General features: G+C 43.3%; 1 protein-coding gene across 3 annotated transcripts in view; it reads left to right on the forward strand.

Annotated features, from left to right (window-relative positions):
- nf2a (neurofibromin 2a (merlin)) overlaps positions 1-11,392 on the forward strand; it is a 25,061-nt gene extending 13,669 nt beyond the window's left edge. For all 3 annotated transcript variants that reach the window (XM_034594902.1, XM_034594901.1, XM_034594903.1), the window contains exons 9-17: positions 391-525; positions 665-739; positions 835-948; positions 1,069-1,191; positions 1,290-1,507; positions 2,947-3,052; positions 4,807-4,925; positions 5,938-6,097; positions 11,050-11,392. In XM_034594902.1, the coding sequence (XP_034450793.1) occupies positions 391-525; positions 665-739; positions 835-948; positions 1,069-1,191; positions 1,290-1,507; positions 2,947-3,052; positions 4,807-4,925; positions 5,938-6,097; positions 11,050-11,100 (1,101 nt within the window). In that variant the 3' untranslated portion in view covers positions 11,101-11,392. The remainder of the gene's footprint in view (positions 1-390; positions 526-664; positions 740-834; positions 949-1,068; positions 1,192-1,289; positions 1,508-2,946; positions 3,053-4,806; positions 4,926-5,937; positions 6,098-11,049) is intronic.
- Positions 11,393-12,453: the final 1,061 nt, after the last annotated feature.

Below are 12,453 nucleotides of genomic sequence, written 5' to 3' on the forward strand. Positions count from 1 at the left end.
GTTTTGCTGTATCTTTACAAAGTGAGCTAATATGAAGGATTGGCAGGGGGGGTGAGTCATAACAGAAACAAAGTAATAACTCTTAACAAACAGAAATTCACTGGAGGTGACGCTGGCCTTGATCGAGGCATTCTCTAAAAGGCCAAGACATTTTAAAATACCACCAAGTCAACCTCAGCCTTAGTGATTCACTGTAGCACTACTGTTCCAAGTAAACAAGCCCAGACGGCGTGTATACACACCGCATCTGGCATTGTTCAAGCTCAGCTCGCAGGTAGAGTCACGGTAATGCCACCTCTGTCAAACACAAGAACAGATAACTGTTGGCTGGAAGTTTGGTCTGAAAACGTCTCACTAGTGCCCTTTGTGTGCTCCGCGGATGTGGTTTAGAATAAAAAGGGAACAGATCTCCTCCTGGGAGTGGACGCCCTGGGCCTGCACATCTACGAGCCGGACAACAGGCTGACGCCCAAGTGCTCCTTCCCCTGGAATGAGATCCGCAACATCTCCTACAGCGACAAGGAGGTGGGAGATCCAAGAGTCCAAAGATATGCAGATTAGGTTCATTGGAGACTATACATTGTCCATAGGTGTGAATGTGAGCGTGTGTATGTTGGCCCTGTGATGCGTTCCTGACCGAGATTCTTGTCTTCTCATTGTTTAGTTTACCATCAAACCTCTGGACAAAAAGACCAATGTTTTCAAGTTCAACTCTTCACGGCTGAGAGTCAACAAATTGGTGAGTTCAGCTGAAACTGTAAAAGCTGTTTTTTGATGATGTCCAGTGGCCAAATGCTTTTGGAAACATTCTTGTTATTTGTTTCTCGTGTGCAGATCCTTCAGCTGTGTATAGGGAACCATGACCTGTTTATGCGCCGGCGACGGGTAGACTCGCTTGAAGTGCAGCAGATGAGGGCCCAGGCCAGAGAGGAGAGGGCCAGAAAACAGGTACTGATAACGGAGAAACAGAGGGGATAGGGTTGAACATGTTGATTGCAAAGGTTTTAACTTTCCATGTACTTTCCCAATAAATCATGTTTTCATTTGCCACCTGTCTGTGTTGCTCAGGTGGAGAGGCAGCGTCTGCAAAGGGAGAAGCAGCTGCGGGAGGAGGCAGAGAGAGCCAGGGACGAGCTGGAGAGGAGACTGATGCAGCTGCAGGATGAGGCCCACATGGCCAACGATGCCCTGGTAAGACTGGATTGGTTAGCTTCAACCCAAATCTTCCCCTTTTCTTGTCGCTCGTCTCACCTTTTTGTGTTTCTCCCCTTCTCCCTGCTCCTCTCCAGCTGCGCTCGGAGCAGACGGCCGACCTGCTGGCTGAAAAGGCCCAGATCGCGGAGGAGGAGGCCAAGCTGCTGGCCCAGAAAGCTGCCGAGGCTGTGACAGAGATGCAGCGCATCAAAGTCAGTGCCATCCGCGGTCAGGAGGAGCGCCGGCTCATGGAGCAGAAGATGCTGGAGGCGGAGATGCTGGCTCTCAAGATGGCTGAGGAGTCGGAGAGGAGGTGGGGAGCGTAGGAAGGAGGAGCGGGAGGATGAATGTCGAGAGTAGAGCCATGTGTGCTGCAGTCAATATACATCTGTTTAGCTTTGGCCACTAAGTGCCTTTGTCTCTGTTATCACTATCTCTCTCTATGGATCCATTACACACACACACACACACACACACACACACACACACACACACACACACACACACACACACACACACACACTTCTGTTTTTACATCTTTCTTACTTTTCAAGACACTTTTGAAATTTGAAATACAAATCTCCTCAAACAGAGTAAGTTGTTTTTAGAGGAACAGTTAAATACAACAAATAACTTCCTCATCTCGTGAGCTCATGTTTATGAGCTGCTGAAGTGTTCGATGTCAAGATGCACAAACATGCAGCTGCACCACAGTTTGCTCTGCAGCTCAGGAGTCGGTCGATATGCTCCGAGCCACGGAAGTGCAGCCGCATTTAAACTGATCAAAGAATGAGAACTTCTAACTTATTTCAAATCATTTCATTTCAAAGGCTTTGTTCTTGCGCTGCAGCTGAAAAGCAGGTAATCAAGCGCTTACAGCTGCACAAAGAGGGGGGGGGGATCTTTTGTTCAGCTGCCCTCCCCCTTAGGTCTGAGGCACAGAGGTTAATTCTTGTTAGTTAATTGTTAGCAGTGGTATCGATTGAAGGTAGGAGACCCTATCTAACGGTTTCTTTCACTGCACACTGAAGCTCCACTGTGCTGTCACTGACTTTTTGATTTGTTTTTTGAAAAAGAAAGTTTGTGATTTTCACTTTTGTTCTTCCCTGAGTTGTTCAAATCAAATGCTTTTTTTAAAAAATGTCTCTAGATGTCAGCTGGACAAGGAGATTAGGCCTCGATGAGTGATCGGCAATCAGAATCCGCACTCTGCCAATCATTGTAGAAAAGAGCTGAAGTCATTTTCATAATAAAAGACCACATATAGATAGAATATCACTTCACAGCCCCTACTCCACAATTTATTAGGCAATCATTTCAAATGGGCACCATTAACCACTTGCCAGTAACTGCAATTTCTGGATGAGCACTTTTCAGCACCAGAGAAATTTAAACCTGTGGCACTCAACATGTAAATGACTCGGTCCACTCAAACCCTCGAGGCACAGAGCTCCCCCACATCAACGAGGAACTGCTGAGTGTTCAGGAACACAATCAAAAGAAACGTGATCATCGCCATATAAAAATTCTTACCAAGATGTGCAAAGGCTCGTTGGCGCTGTAATGGAGTCAGGAATGATTGTCTGATACATTTGATCACTTGGGTATTAACAGAGTGACATTCCTGGTTCATCGAGTGCTGATGTGTCGATTACGTACGATCGTTTGGGATTTAATTTAGATGATTCTTTGAGGGAGCGCGAGGTGAATTAAAGTATGAACTGCATCTGTCTGTGTGTGTTTGTCCCTCAGGGCCAAGGAGGCTGAGCAGCTGAAACAGGACCTGCAGGAAGCCAGGGAGTCGGAGCGCAGGGCCAAGCACAAGCTGCTGGAGATTACCACCAAGGCTGTGTACACGGTAACCATTACACACACATACATATGAAACAGGCAGGAAGACTCACACAAGTCATACACTGGTACAAAGTCTGATGTAAATGTTGGAGAACAAACTAGTCGGCCCAAGCTATTAACTGATTAGTTTATGGGAAAAGTTAAATCAATGAAAATTCGATCAAGTGAAATAACCAAATATTTACTGATTACAGCTCCTCTGCTGCAGAAATGTGCTTATTTACCAGTTTATCCAATGAGGAGAGAAGGCTGCAGCTCACAATTATTTTCTTTTCTCAATTAATTTGGTCTCTTCAACACCCGAAAACAGTGAAAATTGCAGCTCACAATATCTTGGTGTCGTCTTTAAAGGTCGTGAAACCCCAAAATTATGATGAACAAAAAGAAAACTCTCATTTCTCAAGTTTGAGAACATGGAATGATTAAATGTTTGGCATTTTCGATAGAAAATAACTTGATTGATTTATTGATTAACAAATGAATCAAGAGTTGCTGACCAATTATCTTTGGACTGATCAATTAATCGTTGCAGCTCTACAAGATTTACAGATTACACAATATATATATATATATATATATATATATATGTGTGTTGAAAACCCCCAGACAATATATGTTTACATGTAAATACATGCATATAAACTATTGCAAATACTACACATGTTATGCAGTACATGAACACAATGTGCCCGTTGGGAGGAACTGTACATGCAGTCGTGTTTTATAAATATTGTTCACTTTCTCATCGGGAGTACGAGCTGCTGCTGCTGCTTGTATGAAAATATGTCATAGCTGTACAGGTTTGACAGTTTTATCTTGACTGCTAATATCACACATATATATATATACACAAACACATACAGTCACACAAATACACACAGACTCGCACGTGCAATTGTAGCCACAAAAATCCACACTGAACAAGAGATACTTGCATAAGAACAGACTGCACATGAGGCAGCCCACGCAAGAGCATGCAACATGCAAAAATCCCACACACTACATGTTCATCTGCTCACAAACATGAACACACACACACACACAGATGTACATTGAGATGCTGGACATCGATAGAGAACTCTCCTGCAAGCTTATGAATGAAAAGCCAAAACACACACACACACACTAGTGCACATACATATTAAAGACAGATTGCCACGGGATCTCTAGTGTACGCTTATCAGCCCCCTGGTGAAAACTACACAAACACACATACACACTCACGATCACACCAGTACACAATGTTCTCTGTTCCCACTTCCGTCAGCCTCTGATTGCCCTCCATGCTCTGCCAGACCGCGTTTATGTCGGATATATCCTCCGTGTAGTTTAGATTAACGTGCCAACAAATGGATTTACATTTATATTGTGTATCAGGTCCATTTCTTTTTCAAGTGCTGTGTGGCCAATACATTTGAGACATGTGGCCTGGATCTAAGGGAATATATTTCTGAATTCATGGTGTGTGACCATCAAATTGGTCATCTTTCTTTCTCTTCCTCTGACTGCTCTCTCCATCTATGTGTCCTAGAGGTATACTGGTGTACATCTGTACTTCCCTTGATATATGCTACTACTTTCTTTCTTCCTCTTCTTGATTTCTATCTTTAACCTCTCCAATATTTCCCCTCACTTTTCCTTTTGTTAATATTTTTTATTAAGTTTCGTCTTTGTTCTTTCCAATTTCACACTTTATTTTTTGTGTATCTGTGTGTCTGCATCTGTTTCTCCCGTCTAATCTCTCCGTCCGTCCTCTAGTCCCCTGGACACCCGGGCGACAGCATGCCTCCCGATCTGAGCTTCAGCAGAGAGAACCTCAGCTTCGACTTTAAAGACACGGACATGAAACGCCTCTCCATGGAGATCGAAAAAGAGAAGTGAGTCGCCGTTGGTACCTCGCTGATGCTGCCTGATATCATATTTTTTTGGGGGCATCAGCGAGTTTGAATTCAACACTCTCTGGTTATGTGGTGTAGCCTGATTCCAGTGGTTTGATTGTGTCCTTTTAATTGGGAATTGTTTAGCAGGAACATCTCTTTACCTCAAAATGTGTTTGAGATAGATTCAAACTTAGTGCTGTATTTTACTTGGGAAAACGTTTAAATATGTACATTTTAATTCAGGAGTTCAGTTGAGCAATTGACCTTCAGCTGTCACTGATGTCGCTGCCCGCTTTCACGCATTTTACCCCCCCTCGCTGTGTCAGTGATTGCAGACAGGAAAGTGTTTAAACGAGTATGACCCTGGCTGTGGAGTCGAATAATTACCTGGGTCTTCATTGTCATCTAATGAGGTAATTAGGTTAGCAAGTGAGCAGAGAGACGACAGGTCCACTAACTGGTCGTAAAACTTAAAGAAAGACTGGGATTGAAGTGGCCGATATATAAAAGGTGCTGCAGTGGCTCAGGAGATAGGGCGGGTTGTCTACTAATCGAAAAGTTGGAGGTTCGATTTCCCCAGGTCCTCTTATGTAAATTGGATGTGTGAGTGGTAGAAAAGGGTGTACACCCATTTGAATGGGTGTAAAAGCTCTTTGAGTGGTGATTAAACCTAGAAAAATGCTACGCTCAATAAATACAGTCCATTCACTATGAAAATAAATTGACCAGAAAAATCTTGTTGATGTGTTGATGTGTTCCCCTTCTATTATTTTGTGTCTTTCACAACCAACTGTCCTTTTTAATTCGACAAAGCTCTCCAGTTCTCCAGAATTACAACATCCAGGGCATAAACAGACCCATCAGTCCATGTAATGATCCATTTACATACCATTTTGTAATTAGCACCTGGTCCTGAAAAATGGCACATTTCTCATCTGTTTGTGTGTATCTTTAAAAAAAAAAAAAGCAGAAAGTTAAATCTCCCAACCTACAACTTGTCTGTGTCAAGGGTCGAGTACATGGAGAAGAGCAAGCACCTGCAGGAGCAGCTGAACGAGCTGAAGACGGAGATTGAAAGCCTGAAGCTGAAAGAGAGAGAGACTCCTCTGGACATCATCCACAACCAGAACGCAGAGCAGGGGACGAGCAAGCAGAGCAACTTTAAAAAGGTAGCTACCAGCACGCTGCTTGCGTGGCAGACACATGAATACACACTGTCACACATGCAGCAAAATAACCCCTCATATCGTCCAAAACACGCATAGTGATCACGTGTCGTGCTTGATCCACGCAGAAAAGAAATCTGATTACATCTGCCCCTCAAAGTGAGATTGGAAAATCAATATAAAAACCTTGATTAAATCCATACACAACCACAAATCTAATCCAAATTCTCCTAAAAAGTCTGATGCAGCTGTCAAAAAAATGATCTCTATCTATCTGTCTATACACGTGGGTACGACAAACCTGAAACCTGAGATTTTGGGAACATCCTGTACAACTCTTCCTTGAAATCTTTACATTTCACATATGCTGGGGTCTGACATGTCCGCTGAAAGTAAAGTTATGAAGAGGAACCCAAGAGACAACTGTCAGCAGGAAATGCCACTTCCAGCTGGTCCCTCAACTTCTCCTGGTTAGAAGCAAACCTGCAGTGACTGCAGCCGTGTGGTGTTTCATTCACGGGGACACGTCCTCACTCCTCTTGAATTGAATTTAAGTACCGAAATTTGAAGAAAATTACTGACTCAGGAGCTGAGGTTGAAAAAAAACCAACCAGCCAGCAGCATTTAAGTTCCTCCTCCTGGGAGTCGGACTGCAAACGAAGCCACAGAGACACAGTGAAGCTGCTTCCTACTGTCGGTGCAGCAGAGAAACTCTATTTGTGTTTTTTTTTCCAATTCAGTATTGTAAAATTTGAAAAGCTTGGGGAATGTCGGTGTCTGTTTATGTCGATATGTGAAATATTAGTTTGTATCTCGTCAAAAGATGTCGGATCAGCTCCAGTTACACAAAGCTGGTGAAGTGTGACTGGAGTCTTTATATGATCTTACATCATCTACTGAGGAAAACTGTCCATCAAATTATAATCCTCTCTCGTACAACACTCACGTCTCAACCCTCATCTTGTTTTAAGGCTGGGATTTGATTCAGAGCATCAGCTAATAACAACAGTCTCCACTTGGGCCCGGGTTCATTTTTCTGTTTTTCTCTTGGATGATGCAAGAGGGGGAGGGGGTGGGGCAGCGATTATTCATTCTCCACCGTGACCTCTACAAGTGCACAGTGATTACCGCTCTTATGTTTATTGAAGGAAATAGAAAAACAACTGAGAGGGAAATTAGTGTTTTTTATGCCTCCATGCCGGCAGCAGCAGGTGGCTGGAGACATTATGTTTTCAGGTTGTCGGCCCATCTGTCCGTCACATTATGAAGAACACGATCTCTCAGGAACGCCTCAGGGCAATTCCTGAGGATTTGGTAATGATCTGATTAGGATTTGCTGGTCAAGGTCACTGTGACCTTGCAAAAAAGAGAATCCTTTCAAATATAGCACAAATATTCACTGAGAACAAAACTTTTGGGGCTTTTCTCAATTCTGTCTTCATCAATCAATCAATCAATCAATCAATCAATCCATCAATCCATCAATCCATCAAACTTTATTTGTCTAGCACCTTTCATGCTGGTTAGTACAGTTCATAAGCCAAGAATTGACAAAACAAATAAAAAAGCTGATGATGAAATTCCACAAAATAGATTTTAAAAGTCATAAAATCAATAAAAGTGATAAAAGACTTGGATTGAAAACACGTACTAGAAATATTAACAGAGAGGAAAAAATTGTAAAACTTGCTGGAGGCATGAGGGATATTTTTTTAATTGATTGGTCAAAGGCAAAATTAAAACTGTTATAAAAAGTGGATTCTATTTCCACCCGTCTTATGATGAACTGGCAGATTAGACAAATTTCCCCTCCATCTACCCACGCTCTCTCCAATTTCTGTAAAATTATCCATTGAGAATTCGAGCTGTTTTCAGCACATTGTGTAAGAAAAAGCCCCCCCCCCCCCTTCCGTTTTGTCTCCTAGTGTAAAATATACTTGTTAAGGGAGCACTAATTGATTTCTGCATGGTGATTAGTCATTTGGATGGATGGGGGCACTTCTAGCGTGCAGGAGGGGAGAAGGAGCGAAGTTAAAAGTGTTGGTTTAATTGAACCAGAGGCGCCTGGCATTCATCTGATTAGTGAGGGGGAAAGGGTGAGACGGGCGGGGGGGAGGTGGGGGTGCACCCGGCACTGCAGAGAAGAGGGGAGGAGAAAATCGAGAGTGAGGAAACTTAGTCTGCCGTGCCAAAAGAGATGTGAACTTTTCGAAAGGCTGAGGTTGACCGAAAATGTTCAAAGGGTGAGGACTTTAAGAGAGGCAGAGTCACGGAGAGGGGGGGGGGGGGAACACACGGTGGGGGGAATAAGAAGGTCAGATCGAATTTGGAATGAAGCACAGATCTCTGAGCCAGAGGCGTCAGGACCGGCTGCACCCCCCCGGAGCGAGGTCGTCCCTGTCCAGATTCCCTCTCTGCCCTCTGGATGATTAATGAACAGGCCCTGAACATGGGCCAGCGCCTCGGCACATCCAGCAGGCCGCAGGTTCTGCTCCGTTGGCCCCGGGCCTGTCAGGAGAGCTTAGTCTCAACAACTGAATCACAACACAACAACTGCTCTGATGCTGTGTAAAGTCTCAGGAAGTCAAAGGAATTCAACCATCGGGAGCTTGTATCTATTTGTGCTTAACGATTTACGGAAATATTGGTTTTCTGGAAGTAGCTCACTGTTGTGCCGTTCAAACTGTTCATACCTGGGATGTTGGATTTAGCGGTGTTGCTCTTCATGTGGAGGGTGAACAGAGCGGCACACAAAGCTGTTTTCAAACTAAAACAGTCTGTGTTCAAAGTGTTTTAGCTCTGTATCGGTTTCCATCCCCATATCACGTGACCACCCGGTGTAAACAGGAAGGCATGCACGTGCTGCTGGACACAGTTAGCATGTGGTTGTTACTCGCAGAATGAGCTAGGCGACAAATGAGATTTAGACAAAGACAACAGGGTCAGTAACACTCATCCTTCATCATCCATGTCACGCTCTACACTGGTCGGCGAAGCAAATGCCAGTTGTTTTCTTCCAGAGGGAGGTCATGTGACGGGAGCCTGACGAATTAGCGAAGGCTACGTTTTGGCCGAAAAGACCCAATCACCAAGTCTACGTCGTCATTTACAAACATCTCAGTTTCTGCTCGTCCAGATTAAAACGCTGCCCCCCCGGAGTTTTCAAACTCAAACAGAGCCAGAAGTTTTTCCAAACTTCTTTGTCTCAGCATCTCTAAAACACCAGAGTAGTGTGGATACAGCCTCAGTCATAGATGAACTCACACCGCTCATACTTTCTGTCAGCAGGGACAATAGAAGGTGACTGGTAAACATTACCCTGCAAATCCTTCCCTCGCCCACACAATTTTCTGTTTGGATTTTGCTTAAGTCCCCTGATATACACGCTTCCCAGAAATAACCTGGATTTCACTAACTGTCCTCCTTCATCCCTGATATAATATTTACTTTGGCAGCTGCTCTAATTCCCCTCACCCTGCTCACGTTGAGGACAGGAGAGAAAGTTTGCCCCTCCTGATTGAAGTCCCCCCCCTGTTACGCTGCATTAGATGAGCTGATAGTAAAGTTTGCTGAGGGGGTAAAAGCACAGCCAGTGGCCCGAATTAATCCGTCAGCAGCTCATTTGAACCTGGAGAGAAAAACAGTTAACGGTGCTTCTCTGACTGGCATCGATCTCCTACCTGCCCTGCCCCCCCCCCCCCACCCCCCCTGTCTCTTTCATTATCTCTGCCGGAGTAGAGAGTCGGAGTAAGTCACGGGTTTCTTTGTCTATCAGAGCCAGTTGTAAACCCAGAGTGAGGCTGATTCTGCTTTTCAGTTGATGTAAATTAGAATCGGTGTAAGATGTATCAACAACGCCGCACGCCGTCACGTCACATCAGAGATTTATCACAAACAGTAACCTTGGGGGTATGTTCTCAGTAAACACAGCAAAGTGCACAAACACTGTCTAATTATCTTCTCCTTATGATCACTTAGTCTTTTGATTAGTCAAGGGAAACCACTCAGATCACGGCTTGTGGCGGGATGTGCTGTTTCTGGAGCCTCGTGGAATTTACTCTGATGTTCAACGGAGGCACGACTGGATTGAACAGGAATAAATGTACATTTATATCAAAGCTCCGCGAACATCAGTCAAATCAAGCATCTTTGAGGCCGTTGTTGTTATTAAGTGCAGGTTTAACTTTCAACTTTGTGTTTACAGCAAAGTACAACACAGAAAACATAAAAGAACATGGACATATAGTACAATAAGGGTTCAGCATCTTGCGACCCGTAATACAATACATAGCTAACAAGGGAAATTTAAGCTTTAACAAACAAACAAAACATGATCATTGATTAAAGTAAATTTACCACAACTGGTGGTTCAGGAGGCACATTTAAATATTTCTTACACCTTAATGCATCACTAATAATAATAATAATTCAATATAAAAATCATTAGACACTTACGGGGGTGGTTCTGTTTAATGAGTACTTTTACTTCGTAAGTAGTATTTGCTAATATCACTTCTGTACTTTAATTAAAGTGGAAATTGGATGTGGATACTCAGATTAAGCGTGTTGGGACAGGGTTATTTTTTTTGACACTGTACACGACTGTAATCAGGGAAAACAAGCAACCTGCAACCGATTCACACAATCCAAAGGGCTGTTGACAACCAGGAAATTCTAAAAGCTAAGTTCTGTTAACAGGCTTCGACCCAGTCAGCTTGTTGACCATCCACACTGGTTTTAATGGTCTCTCAGGTTGAAGGTTTGAGCAGACAGGGAGTGGTTGGAGTGGAAGGGCTGGATCAGGCAGAAAAGCTGATGGAAACGATTTCACTAACTCTCGTTTCCAATAAGGATTTCCTGTTTACACATGTTGCTCCACTGCAGTATTTTTCTCCTCTTGTTTACTTTCACCCACTGATGGAATAAACCCTGTGGGCTTGTTATCTCCTCCACAGCTGACACTACAGAGCACCAAGACCAGAGTGGCCTTCTTCGAGGAGCTTTAAAACGACGTGAAGGTGAAGGACGCACAAACAGCCATGAACCTCTCGTTTCTACATTCCTGCTCAGTGCAAATGACTGACGACACCACGAGGCCTCATATCTCATTACTTCCTGAGAACCACTATGAACAAAAACATGACCACTGCCTTGAATATGTTCCTGCATATTATTTCTTGTACTAAATCTGGGATTTTTAAACGTGTGTTCAGCGAGTGTGTGAAATACAGAACATTCCCTTCTATAAATTTTGAAGTGAACTCCGCTGAGGGTTTTATTAGCGTTGGAGAATAAAAAGATAGACAATGCGAAAAAGGGAACGAACAAAAAAGAAAAAGTGGTGTGATATGATCTTTGGCGGCTCTCGTTACACTGTGGGCCTAACGAGACAGTGTTTGTGGAGCGGTTATTGTATCGCGTTCAAACGGGCTGACCTACATTCACTGATTCGCTGGTTTTAGAAATTCAAACAGAAAACGAGCCACGGAGGGATGAAGTCGAACAGGAGAGGGATCCTATGGCTGAGACTCTGACCCAATTGCAGTATGTACAGATAAATACTCCTTGACTTCCTTCTTCCTTTAAAAACTGACCATTTATCGTATTCCAATTAATTCAAAATGCCAACGATTTCCTCCGTATAATACATCAGATATTCTGTCTTAGCTTAACAACCTCATGTCTGTCGCTGCCTCCAGCAGTTGAGTAGCTACGCTCCGCTCTCGAAAAGTGAAGAGACGATCATTTGTTGTTTCTTAGAATCTGAACTGGAAGAAGGAACTGGGATTTTATTTTGTAGATGTGAGCTTATGTCACATGTATCATCGATCTCATTTTATTATGTGGAACAAACCACTTTTTTTTGCGAAACATGAATTTGCATCTATTTTGATCTGATGTGTCTTTCTTGAATTAATGTGCTCGCTCCCTTTTTAAAGCAATTTATTTTTGGGAATTGTAATGTGAAGACATTTTATTTTTTCTTTGCCTACATTTATCACACGAACAGGAAGCAGTATTTAAAATACAACCTGTGGTGAAGTTACATATTTCTACGTGAACAACGTGACAGATGTGTATGTTCCTCCTGTAAAATAAATGAATATCAGGTGTTATCTGTGTGTGTATTTGAGTTTCTTTCCCGTACAGAAATAACACTGTTAGTTATTTTGCCGACTTTGATGAATGTCAGCTTTGATTCTGCCGGTGCCAGGAGCCTCTCTTCCCCCCCCCGACCCAAACAGACATCCAATTACACCTTTGAAACGAATCAAGTGTTATGTAAGCACCCTCCATCTTGTGTCAGATCACATACCCTGTTTGCTTGAGTGACAAGGGCTTTGTGTGTCTGCTTGTGT

This window comes from Hippoglossus hippoglossus, chromosome 9 (assembly GCF_009819705.1).
Source record: "Hippoglossus hippoglossus isolate fHipHip1 chromosome 9, fHipHip1.pri, whole genome shotgun sequence".
Classification (NCBI taxonomy): Eukaryota; Metazoa; Chordata; class Actinopteri; order Pleuronectiformes; family Pleuronectidae; genus Hippoglossus; species Hippoglossus hippoglossus.